General features: G+C 41.7%; 1 protein-coding gene and 1 long non-coding RNA gene across 5 annotated transcripts in view; one reads left to right on the plus strand and one right to left on the minus strand.

The window, feature by feature from the left end:
- Positions 1-22536, minus strand: part of Cstpp1 (centriolar satellite-associated tubulin polyglutamylase complex regulator 1) — a 157610-nt gene that overhangs the window by 78848 nt on the left and 56226 nt on the right. For all 4 annotated transcript variants that reach the window (XM_034493927.2, XM_076929249.1, XM_034493926.2 and 1 more), the window contains exon 3: positions 17742-17872. In XM_034493927.2, the coding sequence (XP_034349818.1) occupies positions 17742-17872 (131 nt within the window). The remainder of the gene's footprint in view (positions 1-17741; positions 17873-22536) is intronic.
- LOC143441168 (uncharacterized) lies at positions 900-7046 on the plus strand. The gene is made up of 3 exons (XR_013108396.1): positions 900-1149; positions 3824-3995; positions 6606-7046. It is a non-coding gene; the product is annotated as an uncharacterized LOC143441168 (long non-coding RNA).

Raw genomic sequence — 22536 nt, forward strand, 5'->3', positions numbered from 1 at the left:
GCAAACACAAAGGAGATATTATTGTATAAAACACTTGGAAATTACAAAAAAGAATTATCTAAATGTCAAGATAATAATTGAAGCAGTAAAAATGCAGTCACATTTGTGACTGGAAATGCAATAATTTTTAAAAAGCTAATAGAGGATTACATTAAACACAAATCTTACAAAGTCAAGTAGATCATTGGTATGACCAGTTAATACTGCACAAGAATTTCTCAAATACTATCAGATGATGTTACCCTAATTGATAGAGACTGTCCATTCCTTTAGGCTACAAATCTTCCAGAGTTATGTGCAGTAGATTTATATCAGTAATTTCATTAAAGTTTCCTTCCTTCCTTCCTTCCTTCCTTCCTTCCTTCCTTCCTTCCTTCCTTCCTTCCTTCCTTTCCTCTTATTGAGACAAGATCCCACTAATTAGTCTTTGTTGGCCTGAATATGTAGCCCATACTGGCCTTGAATTTGCAGTGGATACTCCTACCTCTGCCTCCTGAGAGTTAGGAGAGCATAAGTCACCATGACAATCCAGAATATATTCTTGTAATAAGTTTTGGTTTGGTTAGTCCCCACTTCCCAACAACCTAGGTCCTTTCACAACTGGGCAAACTTTAAGACATGGAGCTGCATCCTCACTTCCCAGAATTTTTCCTGTTTTACTCAAGTTTCCTGAGTGATACATGGCAGGGTGAGAAAAGGAATGAAATCAAGTAGGTGAAGTGGAAATTTCTGGTTTCTTTGGAGACTCCGTTATATCATGTGATGTTTTTCTGGAAGCTAGCTAATGAGAGGTTGTTTTGCTGAGGCAGACACTTGAGAGGACACATGATGTTTGGAAAGAGTATAAGTAGAACCCCACAGACAGTGAATGATACTCTTGCACTGGTTCACCTTGCAACGCTTTGCTGTCTTCACTGATCTTCACTTGTCATAACTTCAGAGAGAGAAACTTGCTAAAGAATTTCTCATGGTATTCAGGCTGCTTCTTGCTGCTTCTGCAGGACTCATGTCAATTTGGTGAAACCTTGTAGTTTCTTCTGGAGTCAAGCTGCTACTACTGATTTGTGTTTGGTATTTGCCGATTGGACTGGACTGCTGATATCCTGATGATGAAGAATAGAATTGCTCCAAGGAACTACTTCTAAACAGGTTCACACCCTCCTCGTCCTATTAACCACCTTTCTCTCCTACCTCTGGTTGGTGGGCTAGAAGGGAAGTTGAAGCATTTAAGAACCGTAAATAAAGTGGGTTTAGAAAAATCTAAGCCTACAAGTAGGAAGTTAGTATTATTTCTGTCTGTCTGTCTTTCGTTCTCCTCTTTTTTAAAACTTTTATTCATTCATTTATTTATTTTAAAGACAGAGTCTCACTCTGCACCCTGGGTGAACTGGAAGTTCTATGTTAACCAGGCTGGTTGTAAACTCACAGTTTCTTCTTCTGCCCCTCATGTGCTGGGATTACAGGCATGTGTCATCATACCTGGCTATATTTCCATCTTAAAGTAAATCCATCAAATATAGGTTTACCAAGTACAATTTTATAAGGCAGGGGCACATGTTGTCATAGTAATAACCTTGGATAAAATGTTGGTGATAGATCAAAACAGGATTTGGACTGTACATGAAAAACAAAATTACTTTCTGAAACTGAAGAAAAGCACACATCATGCTAATCAGTGGATGCAGCTCACTACATTGATCCTCGAGATGTAGGCTTAAAACTGGCAACACATTTTCCTATAGTTCTATGTAGACCAGAAATCTAAAATCTAAGATCCAAGTGCCAGCAGAGCTGGTGTTGGCAAAGGATCTCTCTCTCTCTCTCTCTCTCTCTCTCTCTCTCTCTCTCTCTCGGAGCTGATAAAGGCACTGGCCCTATCAGATCAGATCTACAAGCATGGCCCAGTTACCTGCACTGCTTGCTATTAGGCTATAACTCCAAATACAAAGAGGTCACGACTTCAAATTAGGAGTCTTAAAGAACATAACTCAGTCTGTAACAGTCTTTGGGATATACAATCTTTTTTTTTTTTTTTTTTTTTTTAAAGAAAAACAAAACAAGTAACACTATTAAGCAGCTCACACATAATCCTGTATGATACTTTGATGTTTTGCTGGCAGTGTATGCAGCTCCAGGTTAAATCTCTTGCCTAGCGCGTGCGTAGTCCTGATTTCAATCCTGAGCATCACCCAATGATGATAATGGAGGAGGAAGAAGAAGGGGAAAAAAACATAGATACATTTATTTTTCTATGTATATGTGCAGGTATGTACAGATGCATGTACATGTATGTGTGCATGAGTGTAGAGGCCAGAGGTTTTCTCCAAAGTGATCATTCTTCACTGAGGAATATGAACAATTTAGCTTTGGCACAAAAATAAATGTGTTACCACTTCCTTTTTGAACATCTGAATTATCAAGTAATTAAACAAAAAGATTAGAATGGAAATCAGAATGTTAAAGACAAATCTGCTAACATCTGGGGCTGTTTGTATACACAATGTGTTTCTTTCCTGAAAGCAGATCCTGGAAAGCTTTTCCTCTATGGCTGGGGATTTTGTTTTGCTTTGATTTTTTTTTTTTTTTTTCTTTTAGGCAGGGATTCTCTGTGTAGTCCTGGCTGTCCCAGAACTCGCTTTGTAGACCAGGCTGGCTTCCTTTATCTCTTGAGTGCAGGAATTAAAGACGTGCACCACTACACCCAGCCAGAGTTAATTTTTTAAGGAATATGAGTAGAGGCTAGGGGTGTAGCTGCCTCTGCCACTTTTATCCAGCATAATAGATGGCATTCCAATCAGACCAGTGAGATCTGATGCAAGTGAGACACTAACCTACATAAAATAAAATAATATCAAGGAGACCTCTGGTCTCTGCATATGTGTGTACATGTGCACACCCCATGCATACATCACACTTACAAACAGAACAGAAAATGAGCATTAATGAGAATGAGAACAAACTGCAGCCTCTTACACTGCTGGTGTAGCTGCTATGGAAACCAGTAAAGCAGATTCTCAAAATAGTTATGATTACTGCAATTAAGCAGTAACTTAGCTTCTAGTTACATGCCCAAAACAACTGAAAGCAAGGATTCAAACAAAATTACTCATGTACCTGTGTACTTAGTAGTCTTATCCACATTAGTGAAAATACAGGAGTAATCTAAGTGTCGGATAACAGGAAACCACAGATAGATAAAATGTGTGGTTTGTCCATTGTGAAATATTGTTCAGCCTTCAAGAAAACTGAATTCTGAAACACATGGTCTGGAGAGATGGCTCAGTGATCAAGAGCACTTGCTGCTCTTCCAGAAGACTCAAGTTTGGTTCCCAGTACACAGGTCAGGTGGCTCACAACCTCCTCTAACTCCAGCTCTAGAAGATCTGGTGTCCTCTTCGGGACTGCACATGCACTAACATACATGTAGCATACAGACACATACACACACATAAACAAAGACAAAAATCTTAAGAAGAAGAAAGTGTTAGAACTTAAGTCTGAACCCCCAAAGCCAACATTAAAAAAAAAAAGTGTCCAGGCATATGGCGTGCTGAGATAGGAGATGGAGATGATGGCCCTGGACCTCACTGCCCAGCTAGCCTAGCCTATGCCTGGTAAATTTCCAGACCAGTGAGAGACTCTGTCTGAAACAAAAGGTGTGTGAGTAACAACTCTTAATGTTGTTCTCTGACCTGCACACACAAATATGAACATACCTTCTCAGACATGCACACCCCACCCTCCTTCAATGTTTAGAACGGACCAGCCTCAGTTTTAAGATGCAATTATTTCTAAGATCTCTTTTAATGATAATGTTTCACAGGAAACCATAATTACACTGGGAAAAGGAAATGAGAATCTAGTTTGAGAAATAAGCTTGTGGCTCCCCATCTTCTGAATGAAGACTGTATGTAACTCTGCCGTTTAGTGATTCTGCAGGAACCAAAACATTCTAGCAACAGAGGCAAACTCAGAGAGGCGGGAAGCCTGAACAGGTGAGACTGGGCAACAGGGCTGTGGTAAATCTGAGGCCACAGGCCCTGTCTGACTGGAGCAGCTGCAGCTCCACCCTGAGGATCTGGCTCCCTCAGGAATGTGGGCATGATGCTGGGAGGATTTTCCACCCTTCAAGTAAAGTTATTCTCGAGAATTGTATGTGTAATGTTGGCATCTAAGTTTTTAAATGAATTTTTAGTATTGCAAGCCAAAGGAAGATATCTACAGGCCAAGGCATGTGCAGTTGGATAACCATTAGTTTGTGATGTCTTTCAGAACGTCTAGAATACACAAGAAGGAGTAGAGTGTGCATCTTTAATCCTGCTACTTAAAAGGCAGAGGCAGGAGGGTCTTTACAAGTGGAGGCCATCCTGATCTACACAGGTAGAGTCCTAGGTCAGCCAGAGATAAATAGAAAGACCTTGTCTAAAAAAAAAAAAAAGAAAGAAAGAAAGGAAAAAAAGAAAAGAAAAAAAGGAGTTTCTTCTCACTAATTTTTAAGGTTTGCATACAGTCAATGAGCTAAATCATCCGAATCATTCATTTAGATGTATGTAAATAATTAATTCAGTAGTATTACAGTATAATTACAGTATAATTCAAAATTACTTAAGTACAATACTGCTTGCTAGTGAAGCTCTTAGAGCATGAACTTCAATGCCTCTGTATGGCTGGTACAGAAGTAGCAGCCATGATGACATTATTTTATTCTGAGACATGATCTCACTATCTTGCCTCAACTGGCCTTGAACTCCTGGGCTCAAATCCCCTTACCTCAGTCTCCCAAGTACTTAGGACTATAGTTGCAAATCACCACGACAGACAATGATACACACACAGTAGACCCCGTCTTAAAAAAAAAAAAAAAAAAGCCCACAAAGTTCCTATAAGACATAGAAAAGTTAAAAAAAAAACAAAAAACAGATTTTCATAGCCAAGCCTACCCTCAAATAAAAAGGGATAATATAATCTTTTTAAGAATATGTCCTCTGGATATGAGAGGGGAAACAGTGAGCCTTCATGTTAAATAGGAAACCATTTACCTATATCGGGATGTAGAGATATAATTACTGGCAAATCTTATAGTCTCATATGAGAGACAGACATTAAATGGTGTCATCTAAATAAGGAACCATAAAAAATGATGAGACTGAAAAAATAGATGAAGGAAAGCCAGAGAGATGGTTCAGACATTTGGAGCACTTCCTACTCTTCTAGAGAACCTGATTTTGGTTCCTACCACCCATATGGGCAGCTTATAACTGCCAGCAACTCCAGGGGATCTGACAACCTTCTGGCCTTCAAGGGCACGAACACACACACATGAGGATCATTTCATAGATACGCATACATACACATAAACAAAAATAAATAAGTAAAAATATATAGACAGATAGGACTGGTAAGATGACTGGGTAAAGGCACTTGCTACCAAGCCCAATGACCTGAGTTGATCAATGGAATCCACATATGGCTTCCACACATGCACCATGGCTTGCATGGGTATGATATGCACAAGTACATGTATGCACATGCATGTGCACACACACACACAGAGCATATAATCCAAACAAATAAATAAACAGAAAATTAAAAAATATGTAGAATGCAGGGTGTGGTAACTCATGCCTTTAATCCCAGCAGTCAGGTAGATCTCTGAGTTCATGAATAGGCTGGTCTTCTACAGAGAGAGTTCCCAGACAGCCAAGGCTACACAGAGAAACTTGTCTCAAAAACCATTTATCTATATCTATACCTATATTTATATCTATATCTAGCTAGCCACTGATAGATCAATCAATTGATTGATATAAATATGGTTTATATAGATATGGTTATAAATGTGATATGTGGTCTAATTACACATAGATATATGGTCTGACTGTATATAGAGATATGGTCTGATTATATGTACATACATATACACACATACATATACATGTATATCAGAAAAAGAGTGCTGGAAGGTCCTAATTTAGATGAGAAAGGGTGTTAAAGAGAAGGCCCCCTCAAGGAGCTGACCTTTAAACCCAGACCTGAAAGGATAAAGGAGGTTAGCAACCCAAGGGTCCTGTGAACTGAGGGTGAGGAGGTTTGAGTGGGAGAGGAGATGGTCACAAAAGCATTCCAGGAATATTTGTCTGACATGTGTGACAGACCCAGATAATTGAAATGGGAAAAATTAATAGAGGAAAAGACTAAGTTATTAAGGGTCTGGAGGTGAAAATTTTGAGGCAACAAACATTGTCAAATAACTTTCTAGAGAAAATTTTCTAAAGAAATGAAAATGAAAAAGGAAACTCAAATAAAAGAGGCAATAGGGAGCAGAACTCAGGGGCTTGTCTGCTGCCTGTGTCTGCTGTTACCCTCATTCTAGGGGGAAACGAGGCAAGGGGCGGGAAGGGGCACTCTGGATGGAGCAGTTAAGAAGAGTCTGGACAGTCTTAGCTGAGCCTCACCTGTCTGCATGTACCCTCAAAGTCACCCAACTTGATGTTGAATATTTTAGATAAATTAGAAGATTTTTAAAACCATGTAATTAGATGTCAAAGATTGTGATTCCTAGAATTTGAACTCTAAAAGTAGGGATTTTTGTCTCTGATTACAAGACTACAACTCCACGACAATGAGTAAGAACTTCTGCCTGAACATCAGGATACCCAGGAGGACTTCCAGTGAGGAGCCGGTACTGACGCTGCAGAAGCCAGAGGCCTGGACCAAGACCAGTGACTCACTGCAATGAACATCTGCAAGCGAAGATGTGTGAACAGAGGGGTGCACTGTCGGACACACTGAGACACACTACAGCTTCCACAACGAGATTTTTTTTTCTTTTGGAAGGGAGGTTGCATGGGCAGAAGGTGGGTATGAAGGGATGGGGAGGTGAGTAGGATTGGGGTGCATGATGTAAATCCAATTAAAAAGTTAAAAAAAATTCTGCCTAAATAGTGTGATTCACAACGTGTATAGAATGAATCTGCCCAGACTATGAAGACAAAGCCACAGCAAGCTAGGAATAAAATGCAGAGTGAGGGTGGGAAGAGAAGGATGAAAGGAAGGAAGAAATAAAATTGGATATTTTATTTCTTATTTGAGAATGGGTTTTATGTAGCCCAGGCTAACCTTGAGCATCTATCCTTTTGCACCTACCTCCTAAGAGGTAACTGACAAGATTTTGGATCGTGGCATTTATTCATTTTAAAGAAAGATTTATTTTTTGTATGGTGTATGCATATGTCTGTGTGAGTTCGAACATGTGGGTGCAGAGCCTGTGATGGCTCAAGGAGGGCATCAGATCCTCGGAGCTGCAGTTACAGGTGGCTGTGAACAACCTGACATGGCTGCCAGGAACTGAACTCAGTCCTCTAGAAGAGCAGCAATTCTCTTAACATTAGAGCCCACTCTCTAGTCACTGGCACTCATTTGTACCTTGTTCCTACCCCCACCTAATCAAGTATATCTTATCAAAACTTCACCTAAACAGCACTCCAGATCTGCAGCTATTGAGGGTCTCTGTTTCCTAACTGGTTTCTGCCTTCAGTCTTAGCTGCCTGGCACTCTTTCCCACACTTGTCAGTGATATGGTTGTACTAACTTCAGGAGAAAGCGTGCACTTCTTTCTAGGACGATGAAACCCTCATAACTGGGTCATGTGCATTCAGGCAGTCCAGCAGAGTGTTACAAACGCGGCCTTTGTGAATATGAGTTGTGCTGCTTAGAAAGCTTTGTGGCTGGCCAGCAAGATGCAGCATTGGTACTTGCCTGAGATAGATCCTGGAATTACACAGAGGGGTAAGGAGTTTTCTTTTGATCTCCACCTTAGAACACATGTGTGCATGCACACACATACACCACCATCATCATTATTAATTAGTTAATTTTTAAAAACTTCATGATGTGCACTTTTAATTCTTTGGTTTTCTGCTTCTTAATGTGGAAAGGGGGAAGCAATCATATTAACTCATGTTTGCAGTAATGTTTAAATGAGTATGTGTAAAACAGTTTTCTCTGGCTGACACATAATAAGCACTTAGCATTATTTCCTTTTAATCTGCAATGAAGGTTTTCTCTTATATGTTAAACACTGTCCAGGATGAACTTTTTATCATTTTCCAAAGGAATCATTTCATGTCTCATGCTTTCAAAAATCTTATTTGCTGCTGGGCGGTGGTGGCGCACGCCTTTAATCCCAGCACTTGGGAGGCAGAGGCAAGCGGATTTCTGAGTTCAAGGCCAGCCTGGTCTACAGAGTGAGTTCCAGGACAGCCAGGGCTACACAGAGAAACCTTGTCTCAAAAAACAAAAAACAACAACAACAATAAAAAAAAATCTTATTTGCTGATGCTTCATATAGACTTATACAGAGTCACAGTGTTGTCCTTTGTGAACTGCTTAGTTCCCCAAGTCTGATGTCCTCAGAGTTTCTAGGGCTGAGGCTGCACTTCAGGTTGGTAGAATGCTTGCCTAGCAGGCACAGACCCTGGGGTTGATCCTCAGCACTGCTTAAAACTGGCTTGGTGGTGCGTGCCTGTGACCCTATCGCTGGGGGGGGGGGGGGGAGATGCAGAAGGGTCATAAACTCAAGGCTATCCTTGACTACCTACTAAGTTCAAGGCCAGATGAACTACAAGAGTCCCACATTCTTAAAACAAAACAAAAAACTAACCAACCAAACAAACAAATAAAAAACCCAAATGAATAGCAATCGTAATTTAAAGAAAGAGATTAAAGGTGGGATAACACCATTTCCAGTCACTTTTTAGAAGATGTTTTTATTTTTTTGTATATATATGTGTGTGGGGATGTGTGCATATGAGTACAAGGTGCCCTAGGAAGCATTGGATTGCAATGGAGCTTGACTTAAAGGCAGCTGTGAGCTGCCCAACATGGGTGCAGATAAGGGAACTCAGATCCTCTTCCAGAGTGACACTATACTCTTAAGCACTGTACCACCCCTCAAGCAGTGCCTCAAAATAGCTTCTACTGATAGTATACCACTTTCATACATGGTAAAGTCAAAAGGTCATTAAGTCCAACCATTACACACAGTACATTACAGTCAAGTTACTTATAGACCAGATTAATGCTCTGCTCTGCTTTGGTTTTTGGAGCTGGGATTGAACCCAGGGCCATGTGCAGGCTAGGCATTTATTAAAACCCTGAGCTACACCTCTCCCCTTAATACTGTGCTTTTAAGCTGTTCTGATTCTTACCCAGTAAACACCAAGCATATTTTGAGGTCTTTCCATCTGACTAGAATGTCTGGCTTTCTGTTTTCTGGTGGTTCTTTAAACCCATAAAATGTACAATGTTTGTAGCTAGAGATTCACATATCCCTGAATAACCTTTAACATTCATAGTCTAACCTGCAAAGTCTGGCCACCTCATCCTCCCTAAACCCCAATTTTACCTGTGTAACTCCAGAAAACTGTCCTGCTCTTTGCATGTCTCTTGCCTTACACTGTTACTGACTCTCAGATGGGAAGCCTGTAATCCCAGCCTTAGGGAGGTGGAGGCAGGGGAACTGGAATCCATGGTCATCTTTGGCTACAGAGGAACTTTGAAGCCAACCTGAGATTCTTGAGACCCCATCTCAAATCAAACAACAAAGGGTACAAAGTGAGGCCCAGACATAAAACAAATAAATGGATAGATAATAAAATAAAAGACAGAAAGAAGAGGAAAGGAAATGCCAGGAGGTAGTGGTGCTCACCTTTAATCCCAGCACTTGGGAGGCAGAGGCAGGTGGATCTTTTGAGTTTGAGGCCAGCCTGGTCTACAGAGTGAGTTCCAGGCCAGCCAGGACTACACAGAGAAACCTTACCTCAAACAACAACAACAATGAAAGAAAGAAAAAGAGAAGAGAAGAGAGGAGAGGAGAGGAGAGGAGAGGAGAGGAGAGGAGAGGAGAGAAGAGAAGAGGAGAGAAGGAAAGTACAGCTGCTTCAGTCACCACTATGACCACTGCTGGGAAACAGCACGTGACAATAGCTGTTTCAGATAACATCTGCTTTTTAAATTGTTTGTGATATGACAGCAATTCTCTTGTTAGATACTTCTTCACAGTAGAAGCACCTATGGTTATTTTACTCACCGAAAATATATATCAAATATGAATTTCTGTTGGTAAAGAACAAAGCCCTTAGCTACATCCTTACTGGAAAGAAACAGAAGAAAAAGCTCTCTGGTGCTGATACTCCCAAACAGAAGGAAAGATTTACTTCAAAAGAATCTGTCTTTTCTGGGCTCAGAAAACTCAGATTAATCTCTCCACACTGAAAGAAATACCAAAGCAAGGAGATGAATTTTAAAGGTCTTTTACATTTGAATAGGTCTTTCTGCTTCCAAAAGTCTAAAGTTGCCCAGATAGCAAGAGGCTTACTGTAGTGTTCATGAGATTATCTGAAACCCAGACCCAGCAAAATTAGCATCATTCAGAACTCAGTCGTGCAGAAATGACATTGCATTCCTGAACTTGCTAAAAACTGGAGGAAAATGTTTCTTGCTGGCGGGGTCAGCGCCCTAAGTCTCTACAGGTGGCTTCACTTTAGAAATAGTGTGCTGAACTCCAGGCTCCTTTGCTACCTCCCAGAAGGTTTGGCCTCTTCCTGCTAATGCTAAAATATGAACATGATGCTTTAAGGAAATTATCTGCAGAAGAACAGCATAGTACAGCTTGGCTGAGTCGGCGCTGGCATCTAACGGAGGTGGGGGGGGGGTTAATAAATCTTTTCCTTCCAAGCTCTGCCTCCAGGAGCTTTTGCTCATTCCAGTTTAAAACCGGGAACTGACACTTTGGAAGGTGTTCCAAAGTTTCCTGGGAAAAAGACAGTATCAAAGTGTTTAAGGAAAGATTTTAGGCACAACTAGATACAAATTTTGCAACTGGTCTTTAAGAAATCAGAAGCTGCATAACTGAGAAACCTAGAAACCAGTGTCCAGGCTGAAATCTAGGTCTTGTTTATGGCCTGAGAGGATTTGGGAGCTGCTTTCCCTCAGCAGCTGGATGCACCACAGGCAGCTGCGATTAGAAAGATAAAGAAATCCACATCTGCTTAGTGTTCAAATGCTATATGATTCCCCTGTGAAAGTAAATACATTCCTAAAGAGGCCCGATTTCTAAATTAGAAAAAAAAAAAAAAAAAAAAAAAAAGCTATTTGGACTGTTTTCCATAGTTATCTCCATATGCCATATCACCAAAACCAATCCAACATTCTTCAGCATTACAGATCTTCAACGAGTCTCTTATGATTGACCAAGGAACTAAGAAAGGACTAAGAAAGACGGAGTCTGGTGAAAGTATAGACTTCACTTATAAAAGTATAGACTCACAATGTATGGGTGTCTATGTACACATAATGACCAGAGAGCTGGTTCACTTAAAAGTTGAGTTCACCTTTCATTCTGTGAAGACAAGGCTGTTATTGCCAGCACACCAGATACTTCTTCTTGTGCCCCAGGAAAACAGATATGAGTGATCTCTAGGACTACAAGTCAAGGAAGCAACAATCAAAGTAGAAATAGAAGAAAAAGCCTTATGTGAGCACATCAGTGAATCCAGATCTAGCACAGCTTGACAGCAAGCCAACTATGTAGCCCTCCTCCAAGTTAAACAATTCCCATTTATTTATTTCATTTCTTTTCTTCCACAGAGTCCAGATTTCTATCAATGATTTTACTATAGGCTAAAGCATGAGACATAAGAGAGAAGGTGCCCAGAAAGTAGGAAACACTTGAGAGTATGGGTGTGAACTTCTCTAACAGGGAGTCATCCAAGTTATACAATTTGATTAGTTACAGAATGGGCAAGATAATGCCTGTATTATCTCTGTTTGTTAGGATAGTTGAAGTGATCTAATAAGATACTGGACCATTCTTTAACGGTTTGAGTGGCCATGCATAAAGAAGCTGAGCACTGCCCAGGGCAGCATCAGGAAGCTCGTAAGCTCAATGAGAAGAGCTGACTGCTATACCTACCCACTTACCCTAATACAGAGAGCCTTCAAAAGTATTTGCTGACTGAGGAAATAACTTAGGCCTTCCCTCTCTTTAAGTTAGGATCTCTATTTAAACTGAGTTTTATTGGTTGTTTTTTTGTAAAAGGATCTCTTGTAGTTCATCTGGCCTTGAACTTAGTAGGTAGTCAAGGATAGCCTTGAGTTTATGACCCTTCTGCATCTGCCCCCTGAGTGATAGGGTCACAGGCACGCACCACCAACCCAGTTTTAAGCAGTGCTGAGGATCAACCCCAGGGTCTGTGCCTGCTAGGCAAGCATTCTACCAACCTGAAGTGCAGCCTCAGCCCTAGAAACTCTGAGGACATCAGACTTGGGGAACTAAGCAGTTCACAAAGGACAACACTGTGACTGTGTGTAATTCTATATGAGATAGACCTGAGAGAGAATGGAGGAGCTATCTTTAATGGGTAGAGAATTTCAGTCCTGCAAGGTCCAAGAGTGCTAGAGCTGGGAGGTGGCAATGCCTATGAAATGATATGAGCATCATAAAACTGCACAATACAACAACTAAAACGAAAGTTTTCCTATGTATAGTCTATCACAACTTTTAAAAAGTCAAACAATATTTTCTTTAATAAATCTGTTGCTCACCCATAATATTTGGGGGAGGGCACTGGGAAATGAGCCCCTGACTTCCCACCTTCTATGTAAGTGACTCCCACTGAGCTAAAAGAATTTAGCCTAAGTTGCCCAGGCTGGTCTTTGCTTATTCTGTAGCTCAGGGCTACTTAGAGATTCTTCTACCGAAGCCTTCAGAGAGCTAGAGTTACAGGCCTGTGCCATTAGACCCAGTTCAACTCCAGTATTCATCCTCAGTTGCCCAGGCCAGGAGACTGGACCCTTACTTCTAACTCATTTTAGATCCCAAGTCTGATCACTAACCAAAGTTGATAACAGAAAGCGCCCTTCCATCCCCATGGACACTACCTACATTTACATTCACACATACTATGGTCTACTAAGTGTACAGGTATAATATCTAAAACTATAATATATATACTTAGCTTAAAAAATACTTTATTACTTGTGGGAAGCCATGGCAAGGCCTTACTCTTGGCAAACACTCACCCTTGGCTCTCCTATCTACTATTCTTCTTTCTGCTTACCTTCCATGATTCACTTGCCAGTTCTCAGAACTTCAAACAAGGCCTCACAGCAACCCAACTTAGTAACCCTTCCTCCTGATCTCTAGATTTAGCCAACATCCTGCTAGATAGATGTTTTTAGAACCCCTGGTAACAGAAAGGCTTTGTGAGAATAACTTAGTCAGACCCCACAGCTGCAGCTTGCTTCCTCCACCTGCAAAGCCCTCTTTCCTTTCCTGTCCCTCCCCAGATCCTGTTTTCAGAGTATATAACCTGTATGAACAATAAAATCTTTGCCAGCTTGATCAGACTTCTTGACTTGCTGTGCCTCCTTATTTTCTCGCATCTGAGTCCTTTCCACAGGTTCCCACCTGATTGTCCAGCTGGCTGAAAAAAACGCTAATATCACCTGAGCCTTTGATGAGGTTTGTTGCTGTTGTTGAAGGGTCCTGCCTCAGTGTTGATGGCTGCTGCTCTGCCAAGAGGGTGGTAGCTGAGGCTGGATGGCTGAGGCACGTTCTTAAAATAAGACAACAGTGACATCTGCCACATATATCAGCTCTTCTTTCCATGGACGATCTCTGTCCCTTGGGATACTGTTTGAGAGCACTGCACACAAAACGGAGAAGCTTTCAAAATTGGACTGAACCCTCTCAAGAACTGGCACTGTGCCAGTAACTGAGTTTGCAGCAGATTCTAAATCCTCTTCTGTATTTCCCACACGATTTGTCTGCCTGTCTCTGGCAGAGAAGACTCACTGTCGAGACAGTTTCTCTGCTCACTCATGAAAAGCAGCAGCTTCCTGCCAGTGTTTGGGATGAGGTCATGTCAGTTGCCTCACACTCGCAGGTTCCACGGCCAATTCTAGGTCTCTTGCCATTTCTCCACTTCTGCAGTAACCTTCTCTCCTCAAGACTAGAACGTTTCATGATCATCCAAGCATGTTGGAATCAACTTCTTCCAAACTGTTGTTATTGTTGATATTTGAACTGCCTTCTATGAATCATGAATGATATTTTTGTTGATTTGTTTTTTGAAACAGGGTCTCACATAGCCCAGGGTTGCCTTGAACTTAATATGTAGCCAAGGACAAGCCTGAACTGACTTTTCCTGTCTTCCTTCTGAGTGCTGTCCTGGAACTCACTCTGTAGACCAGGTTGGCCTTGAACTCAGAGATCCGCCTGCCTCTGCCTTCTGAGGGATGGGACTAAAGGTGTGCAGTCCTGGGAGTGGCTGTATTAATCAACATGAGATGCATCTTAGCCATTGAACCCTTAGACTACCTTTGAGCAGAGTGATTCAGGACTTGTTCATTAGCTTAACAGCAGCAAGCAGACTGCAGGGAGAGGTATCCAGGCATGCTCAGCAACATTACTGTGTATGTATCTTCTGGCTAGACTATAGGAATATGCTGATACTTTAATAGTACAAGTCTGACAAACTCTCGGAGAAACATACAGTGCACTTTGTTGTGCTGTGAATCACTTTAACTGGACCATTCAGAGAACACAGGATTTCAATTACGACTGAAAACGCTTCTATCTTGAGGTGGCTCTTTGGTGGTTTTGACTCCAAGGAAGGTGTGAGTACAGTTTTTTTTTTCTAACACGCTGACTTGATATGGTATATTTTACTTATCAAAACAATCATGTAGCTTTGGGATTTTTGAATTGGTGAATGGTCACAATGTATGGAGAAGGGTGGCAAAAACTGTGTGATTTTAGGCATCATAACTGGAACACTGTATACATACATAGGACCCAAAAGAATGGGTCCAGTTAACAGCTTATGATCACAGATATCTTTGTTCTTTTATTCTTACATTTTTGTTTTCTATGATGCTCATGTTAACTTAAAACCTTTTCCCCAACTAGCAATAAAAAGGAATTACTCCTTGACCTGTGGGCTGTGGGATGGCATTGTGTTAGCAGGCGTGAAAACATCTTTGTACAGCTCCATCAGAGCTCTTGGGTGACCAGGTGCACTGACAGTGACACTAATGTTTTGAAAGGGATCTGTCTGAGCTGTAAGACCTAGAGTGGGCTTACAGTGATAAGCCGAGTTGTAACAGATGTGCAGCTGTCCATGCTGTGCACGGGCAGGTGTGCCTCATGTGCAGAGCATGGGCAGGTGTGCCTCATGTGCAGAGCACGGGCAGGTGTGCCTCATGTGCAGAGCACGGGCAGGTGTGCCTCATGTGCAGAGCACGGGCAGGTGTGCCTCATGTACAGAGCACGGGCAGGTGTGCCTCACGTACAGAGCATGGGCAGGTGTGCCTCACGTACAGAGCATGGGCAGGTGTGCCTCATGTGCAGAGCACGGGCAGGTGTGCCTCATGTACAGAGCATGGGCAGGTGTGCCTCATGTACAGAGCATGGGCAGGTGTGCCTCACGTACAGAGCATGGGCAGGTGTGCCTCATGCAGAGCACGGGCAAAGGAGAGTTAGTGTGGTTCTCAGGGACCCCAGGATTTTTAGAATGAGCACTGGCTTCAACTAAAGTCACAGCTGCATCAGTCCTTACAGGAGAGGCAGCCTGTCCTCTGAAGCTTTGAACCCATGCACTGACTTCTCTTGATCTGTGAAAGCCCTCGATGGCATCTTCTTCCAACAGAAAGCTGTTTCTTCTACCTAAAAATCTGCTGTTTGGGGTCACCCTTTGTCAGCTGTCCTTTTGTGATACAGAGGTGGTTTCTTTCCTCAGACCCACAAGCCACCCTCTGCTAGCATCGACGTTTGTAACTTCTCTGAGCCATCAGAGCTGAAGAGAGTCGGGGCCTTGCTCTGGACCAGTTTTGGCTCAAGGGAATATTGTCGTTAGTTTAATCTAATATTCTGACCACTGCTGACCACTAAAGCTTCCTCCATAGTAGCAATAAGCTGCTTGTGTTTGTGTTCTCTCTCTCTCTCTCTCTCTCTCTCTCTCTCTCTCTCTCTCTTCCCTCCCCCTTCTTCCCTCTCTCTTTCTCCTTCCTCCTTACTGTCATTTTCCTTTCTTCCATATATGTGTTTTAATTTTGGATTTATTTGATGTGTATGGGTGTTTTGCTTTCATGGTATATGTATACCATGTTATGCCTGTTGCCCACAGAGGTCAGAAGACAGTATCAGATCTCCTGAAACTGGAGTTAAAGAGGGTTGTGAGCCACTGTGTCAGTGCTGGGAACTGAACTCAGGCCTTTTGCAAGAGCAACAAGTACTCTCAATCTCTGAGTTTACTCTCAGCCTCCTCTCCCCCATGTGTTTTGAAGTCTTGCTATATAGCGCAGGCTACATGAATTCATGAGCCTTCTACTTCAGCCTCCCAAATACTGGGATTAACAGGTATGTGCTACCATGTCCAGCTCAATAGTTTTTTGTTTTGTTTTTTTTTCCCCTACCATATAACTGCATTCCAAAAATATTTCCTTCAGGATTTTTCCTTTACACTCACAATAGGCTGGCTGATATAAAAGGCTTTGCTTTGGCTTCTCTCAGGGTTTGATTATTTTTAGGTTGTGATTTCAAGTGATACACTGCAACCCTTTATTTTTTTTGTCCTTACACACTTAGAGGACACTATAGGACACTATATTGCCTGATTTCAATGTTTGTATCTTGGAGAGCAAAGAGGCCTAAGGAGAGGGAGTGAGATGGGGATGGGGCTCATTGCAAAGCATTCAGAATGTGTACAACATTAATGTGAAGTTTATTGTCTTATACAGGCATCAGTTACGGCACCCAAACAAAAACCACAGTAAGATCAAAGACCACTCAGCAGCATCACCACAAAATATGTAGTGATAATGAACTAGTTTGAAATATTGACAGTATCACCAGAGAGAGAGAGATAGAACACACACACACACACACACACACACACACTGTTGAAGAAATGGTGCTAATACCTTTGCATGATAGGGACCTGCCACAAAGCTTTAAACTGTAAAGAACACAAAGCTGTAAATGCAGTCAAGCGAAATGCTATAAAAGGTAGTCTGTCTGCATTCACACTAGTCCTACCATTTGCCAAGAGCAAAGACTTTGTAGTCAGGTTGCAAGGGTATTAAGCAGGGTCTGTTATTTGCTATGTAATCTTTCACACTGCTTAGCTCTCTAGTCCCGCTTCATTATTTATAAGATGGGAGGTTATAGTAACTCCCAGGGAGAGCTGCTATGAAGGGTAAGCAAGTTATACTTCATATCCTCAGAGCGACTCTTGGTTCCTGATGGGTATCATTGTGATGATGACTAATAACATTTCTGACACAGCATAGTTGTCTCCTCAGAATAACGTATTCCAAGGCCTACAGTCAAACTGTATTTATAGGACAATAATAAAAACAGATGGGGGGCTGGCAAGATGGATCAGTAGGAAGAAAGGCACTTGCTGCCAAGCCTAATGATGTGAGTTTAATTCCCAGAACCCACAAGGTGGAAAGAGAGAAACAGCTCCTCAGTGTTGTCCTATGACTTTCAAATGTGTCCATTATCTCCAAACATGCATTCCAAACAGCCTGAATAGGTCGCTTTGCAACCTACATACATACACACATAAACACATATCCAATATATAAATGTAATTAAAAAAATGTTTGGAAAGAATAGAAAGGTGGGGGAGGGGGGGTTGGAAATGGGGCAAAATAGAGTTGAGAACACTTACCGCCATTTTTGCCTACAGTTCGGAAGCATCTCCAGAAGGCCCGAAGGAATGATGCCCTGTTATGAGGTGTGGCTTGTATAAAGCTGAATTCCCGGAAAAGAATGTGAGTTCCTTGGCATACGCTGTTAAAACTGGAAAGAGAAAAATGAAGAATACCTCATTAGATGAGACTCAGAGGGGTGAACCCAGAATGGAAAGGTAAAATCAGATATAACCACTTATGAACAAGGGATGGGTGTCTGTTTTTTCCATTAACAAGACTGAACTACAGATTGGATCAAGTCCTCCTATGAGAAAGCCCTCTGGAAAGTCATGTCCACCTTGTCTGAGTGTGCCTCCCAGGGAAGTTTTAAGGTTAATAAAGCATCTTTGTCACTACTTGGATGAAACCACTACTCGAGTTTTCTGGGGAATACTTTTTCCTCCCTCCACTGGCACTGCAAACAGCCTGAGCAGGCCTTGCTTCCCTAAAGACATCCTCGGTATTACCCAACCTATCCTGGCTGTTGCAGGGCTGACATGGCTGAGAACACACCTGGACTGTCATTTACTTTAGGGCTACTACTGCACCGTGTACACCCCAACTATAACTCAGAGACACATCCTATGTACCATAGGATATAAAGAATTCCAAAGGAACACTAGAGACCAATTAAAACAAGGGTAGAAAGTGACCCCCAGATGAGAATAGGAAGCAAAGCCCCAGGGCCCATGTGAGTCACTGTTTAAACTAGGCCAGAGACAGAAGAAAAAAAATGTATTCAATTGCCTTTGGGTTTTCCTGCCAAAGAAATAGAAGCTGTAGAGCCCAGTATAATCTGAAAATGGAAATTCCATAGGAGTATAGGCAATTATCCAGTAATCATCACCACCAAGGGCAGCTTTCAGACTCCAGAAAACTCCTAAATTCCCTGATGGGAAAATGTCAAGTGTAAAACATGTCCATTTTTGTAGCAACACAGACACTAACTGAAGGTGTCAAGCAATGAGGGGACACGAGAAATTCCAAATTCCAGTTTTCATTTGGTGACCATATAAAAGAAGGGTATGGATCACTGAACTGAACAAGTAAACATTTCAAGAATCATCTAGTACATTTCCCTTCTCACAGACAAGCCCACTCAAGGGAGATTGTTTATCATGTTTAACAGAATATGTTACCATTTAGGATAAAGTCAGTTTCCTAATATTAACAATGCTGCAATGAAAGATTAAATACTCTTCTTATAGAAAACTACCACAGAAATCAACTTTTAATACATTACAGGGTCAGCTGGAAACATCTGGCAAGATGTGGTATTAGAGGCCTTTAAAGTTATGAAAGGGTTAAACTGTCCATGAAGTTTCTATCAACACCATTGTCATTTTACAGAAGGAAAATGAAAAATACAGCAAATGAGCCAACATAGAGAAATGGGGCAGACTATATTTCCAGCAAATGGAGTCTAAAATGATGATGCTATATCCCAAATTTAGAAAGCTGTCCTGCAAAAAATAGTCCCGATGTGTGTTTTATATTCAGGGCAGAACGTTAGTATCTAGATCATGGAATACACTGTGAAGGAACTAATAATGATGAAATCATATCCTTAGTACATGATATTTCTTTAAGTGTGTGTGTGTGTGTGTGTGTGCGCGCGTGCGCGAGCGTGCATACATGAGACTGCAAGTACCCACAGAGCCAAAGGTTTTCAATCCCTGTGGAGGTAGAGTTATAAGCAGTTGAAAGTCACCTAATGTGAATGCTAAGAATTAAACTTGGGCCCTTTGTAAGTATGTGCTCTTAACCGCTGAGCCATCTCCCAGCCCCTCAGTGTAGTTTGAAATACTACCTCAAATGCAATGTTCTCAAATGCAATAGTCTTTTTGTGATTCTATTCCCAATGCAACATAGGCCCATTATCTCTCATTTATGAGTCTCTAAAACAATGTGCTTTCTCTATTTTAATTTTTTAATTAGCTCCTTACTTACTTATTCATTTATTTGGGATAGAGGGAGATGTGTGTGCCATTGCATCCGTGTGGTGGTCAAAGGATAACGTGTGTGAGCTGGTTCTCCTCTAACATATGGGTTCCAGGCATAGACTCAAGCTAACAATAGGATGGCTGCTCTCATTGTATACAGGTTCACTGATATGGATGTCTTGGGTCTCATTAATGAAATATATGGTATCTTTTATTTGGAGGGTTTTTGTAATAAGGTTTTAATTAAATAAAATGGAAGAATCAACATGAAAACTATCACTAATCTTTGAGGAAATACAAATCAAGCACCACTTCCTTTGTCCTAGATTGTCTATTAGGAAGGAAGGAGAGAGACAGACTGGTGAAGATTTGGAGGACCTGAGAGGCCCTTATACATTACTGAGAAAAAACATAGTAGCCTTTCTGGAAAACAATCTTATGCTTTCTCCATAATTCCAGCACTAGTTACATAACCCAAAACAGAGAGTAGAAGAAACATGTGTACATCAGAACATGTAGCTGGAGCCTCTGCCACCCCGGTGCTCCTATGAGGAGATAAGAGGTACAGAGACAGGAGAATGCCTAAAAGATTATGGGCTACCCAGCCTGGCTATACAGTAGAAAAACAACAAAGAGACTGTCTCAAAAAAGGTGGGGGGTGAGGACCAACGTCCAAGACTGTCAGCTAACTTTCACATGCACTCTGTTGCACACATGTGGCCACGTTCATACACACAAATGCACACAACAAACACAAGAAGGAGGAAATTCTTAGGCAAAATGAGGTTGTGTCTAGAAACACTTTAAGGAAAAGACATGCTTTTTTAAATTTTGTGTTTTTCTTATCAGTTTTTTGTTGTTTAAAGACCATTCCTATTGCTTTCTTTGTCTCACTGAGGCCCCTAGCTATGCTTACTGCTAGCTTCCTTCCCTTAGTTTTCCTCGTGTAGGCTGGGATGTCAGTGCATGGGCACATCTTGAATGGGAGGTTTTCCCTGTCACCAAGGAGCAAACAAAATCATCCAGGCCTTATAGAGGATGACTTTATACTCCATAATAACATGGTGATGTCACAGGCCCTGCTGCTGAAATCCTGCATAGCATGAACCACTGGGTATTCAAATTTCACTATGAAAACTCATTCTTTCAGTTTTGCTGAAAGACTGGAGTTTTGTTCTTCAAAAAATTGGCAAACCCTAAAGATATGTTCCTCTGTACAAATTGGTCCCTGAAGTAACAATTCCTGGATTTGTTCTTTCCTTTCTTGTGAAGCTCAGATGAGGCATAAAGCTTTTAAATGTTTTCTTTGCACTGCCTATCTACTACAGAATTTGGCAGCAGTAACTTGATGAGAGATGTCGGTGGAGCGTGACCACTCAGCCTATGCTGCAGAACCCTGAAGCAGTTTAGACAACACACTTGCGCACAAGCTGCCTCACCTCCATTCCTTCTCCAGACCTCCAAAGCCCTTCCCAGTCATGAATTCAGCCACAGTGTTCCTAACTACTTCACTGTCCTGTGGCCATCTGCCATTGTGCTATTCAAACGTGCAGCATACCTACTATGGGAGAAAGTGAGTAATGATCCTGTGTACAAGGATTTTGACAAAGGTGGTTCTTGGAATGCGCTTCTGCACACAGGAATGAATCAGGAAAGCTGTTGGGTTCACTGACTGCATTCTCTGAAGCAATGAAGAAGTGTAAATGCACTAGAACACAAAGACCCAGCCAGCTGCATGGCCCAGCAGGTAAAAGTATCTGCCTTCAAAACTGTCATCGACCTGGGATCCACTTGCTATGTAGAGAGAACTGACTCTCGATAGCTGGCACCTGCCCTCCAAGTACACTTCATGGCACTTGTATGTATGTACACACACACACACACACACACACACACACAGAGGGGGAGAGAGAGAGAGAGAGAGACAGAGACAGACAGAGAGAGACAGAGAGAGGTGGGGTGGAGGACACATGCCCATACACACACACATACTCTAAACCAATCAATGTGATTTAGGAAAAAAAACCCAAAAAACCCAACACAAATCCAAAGCCTGCCACACTGTAGGTGTCAGCTGAGACCCTTTGTCTTCATGTTGTCAATAGTGGCATATTTACAAGTAGAATATCCAAGATCTATAGCTTCTAAAATAATTCTCTACTGGGCTATGATGAGAAGTAGAGATTAGTTAGTCCACTTTGCCTCCAGGTGGGTCAAGTGTAAGTGCTGCACCCACCTAAGAGATCTGGAATCATGAATGAGAGACATAAACACACACACACACAGAGCTAAGTTCCATATGCCTTGACTGGCTCAATGGCTAGGCACTTCTAAACATCCCGAGCTCAGCAGGTGAGGAGCAGTGTCTGATGATCTGAATGTGACCCCTGGGGTCTATGCATTGGAAAAAGAGAACTAACACTTGACTGTTGTCTTCTAGGCCAGGCATAGTAGTGTACATCTTTAATCCCAGTATTTGAAAGGCAGAGGCAGTCAGATCATTGTGAGTTTGAGGCCAGCCTGGTCCAAGACCTCATATAGACCTTGTTTGTTGTCTCAAAACAAACAAACAACCTACCCCCCACCCCCAAAACAAAAACCATTGTTTTTCTGACACTCATGTGTGTCATATACAAAAAAGTAAATGTAAAACAACAACAAATTTTGGAAGAAATTCAGTAGTGGCTTGTTGGAAATTGGTTCTAATGGTTCTTAATTTGTTCTAATTGGTTCTTAATTCAGCTCCCAAAAGCCAGGCTCCCAGACCTGAAGGTCCCTGCCCACAGCTGGCTTCAATTGGTAATAAAGAATTTCCATGCAGCCAATGGCT

Source organism: Arvicanthis niloticus, chromosome 2 (genome assembly GCF_011762505.2).
Source record: "Arvicanthis niloticus isolate mArvNil1 chromosome 2, mArvNil1.pat.X, whole genome shotgun sequence".
In the NCBI taxonomy this organism is placed as follows: Eukaryota; Metazoa; Chordata; class Mammalia; order Rodentia; family Muridae; genus Arvicanthis; species Arvicanthis niloticus.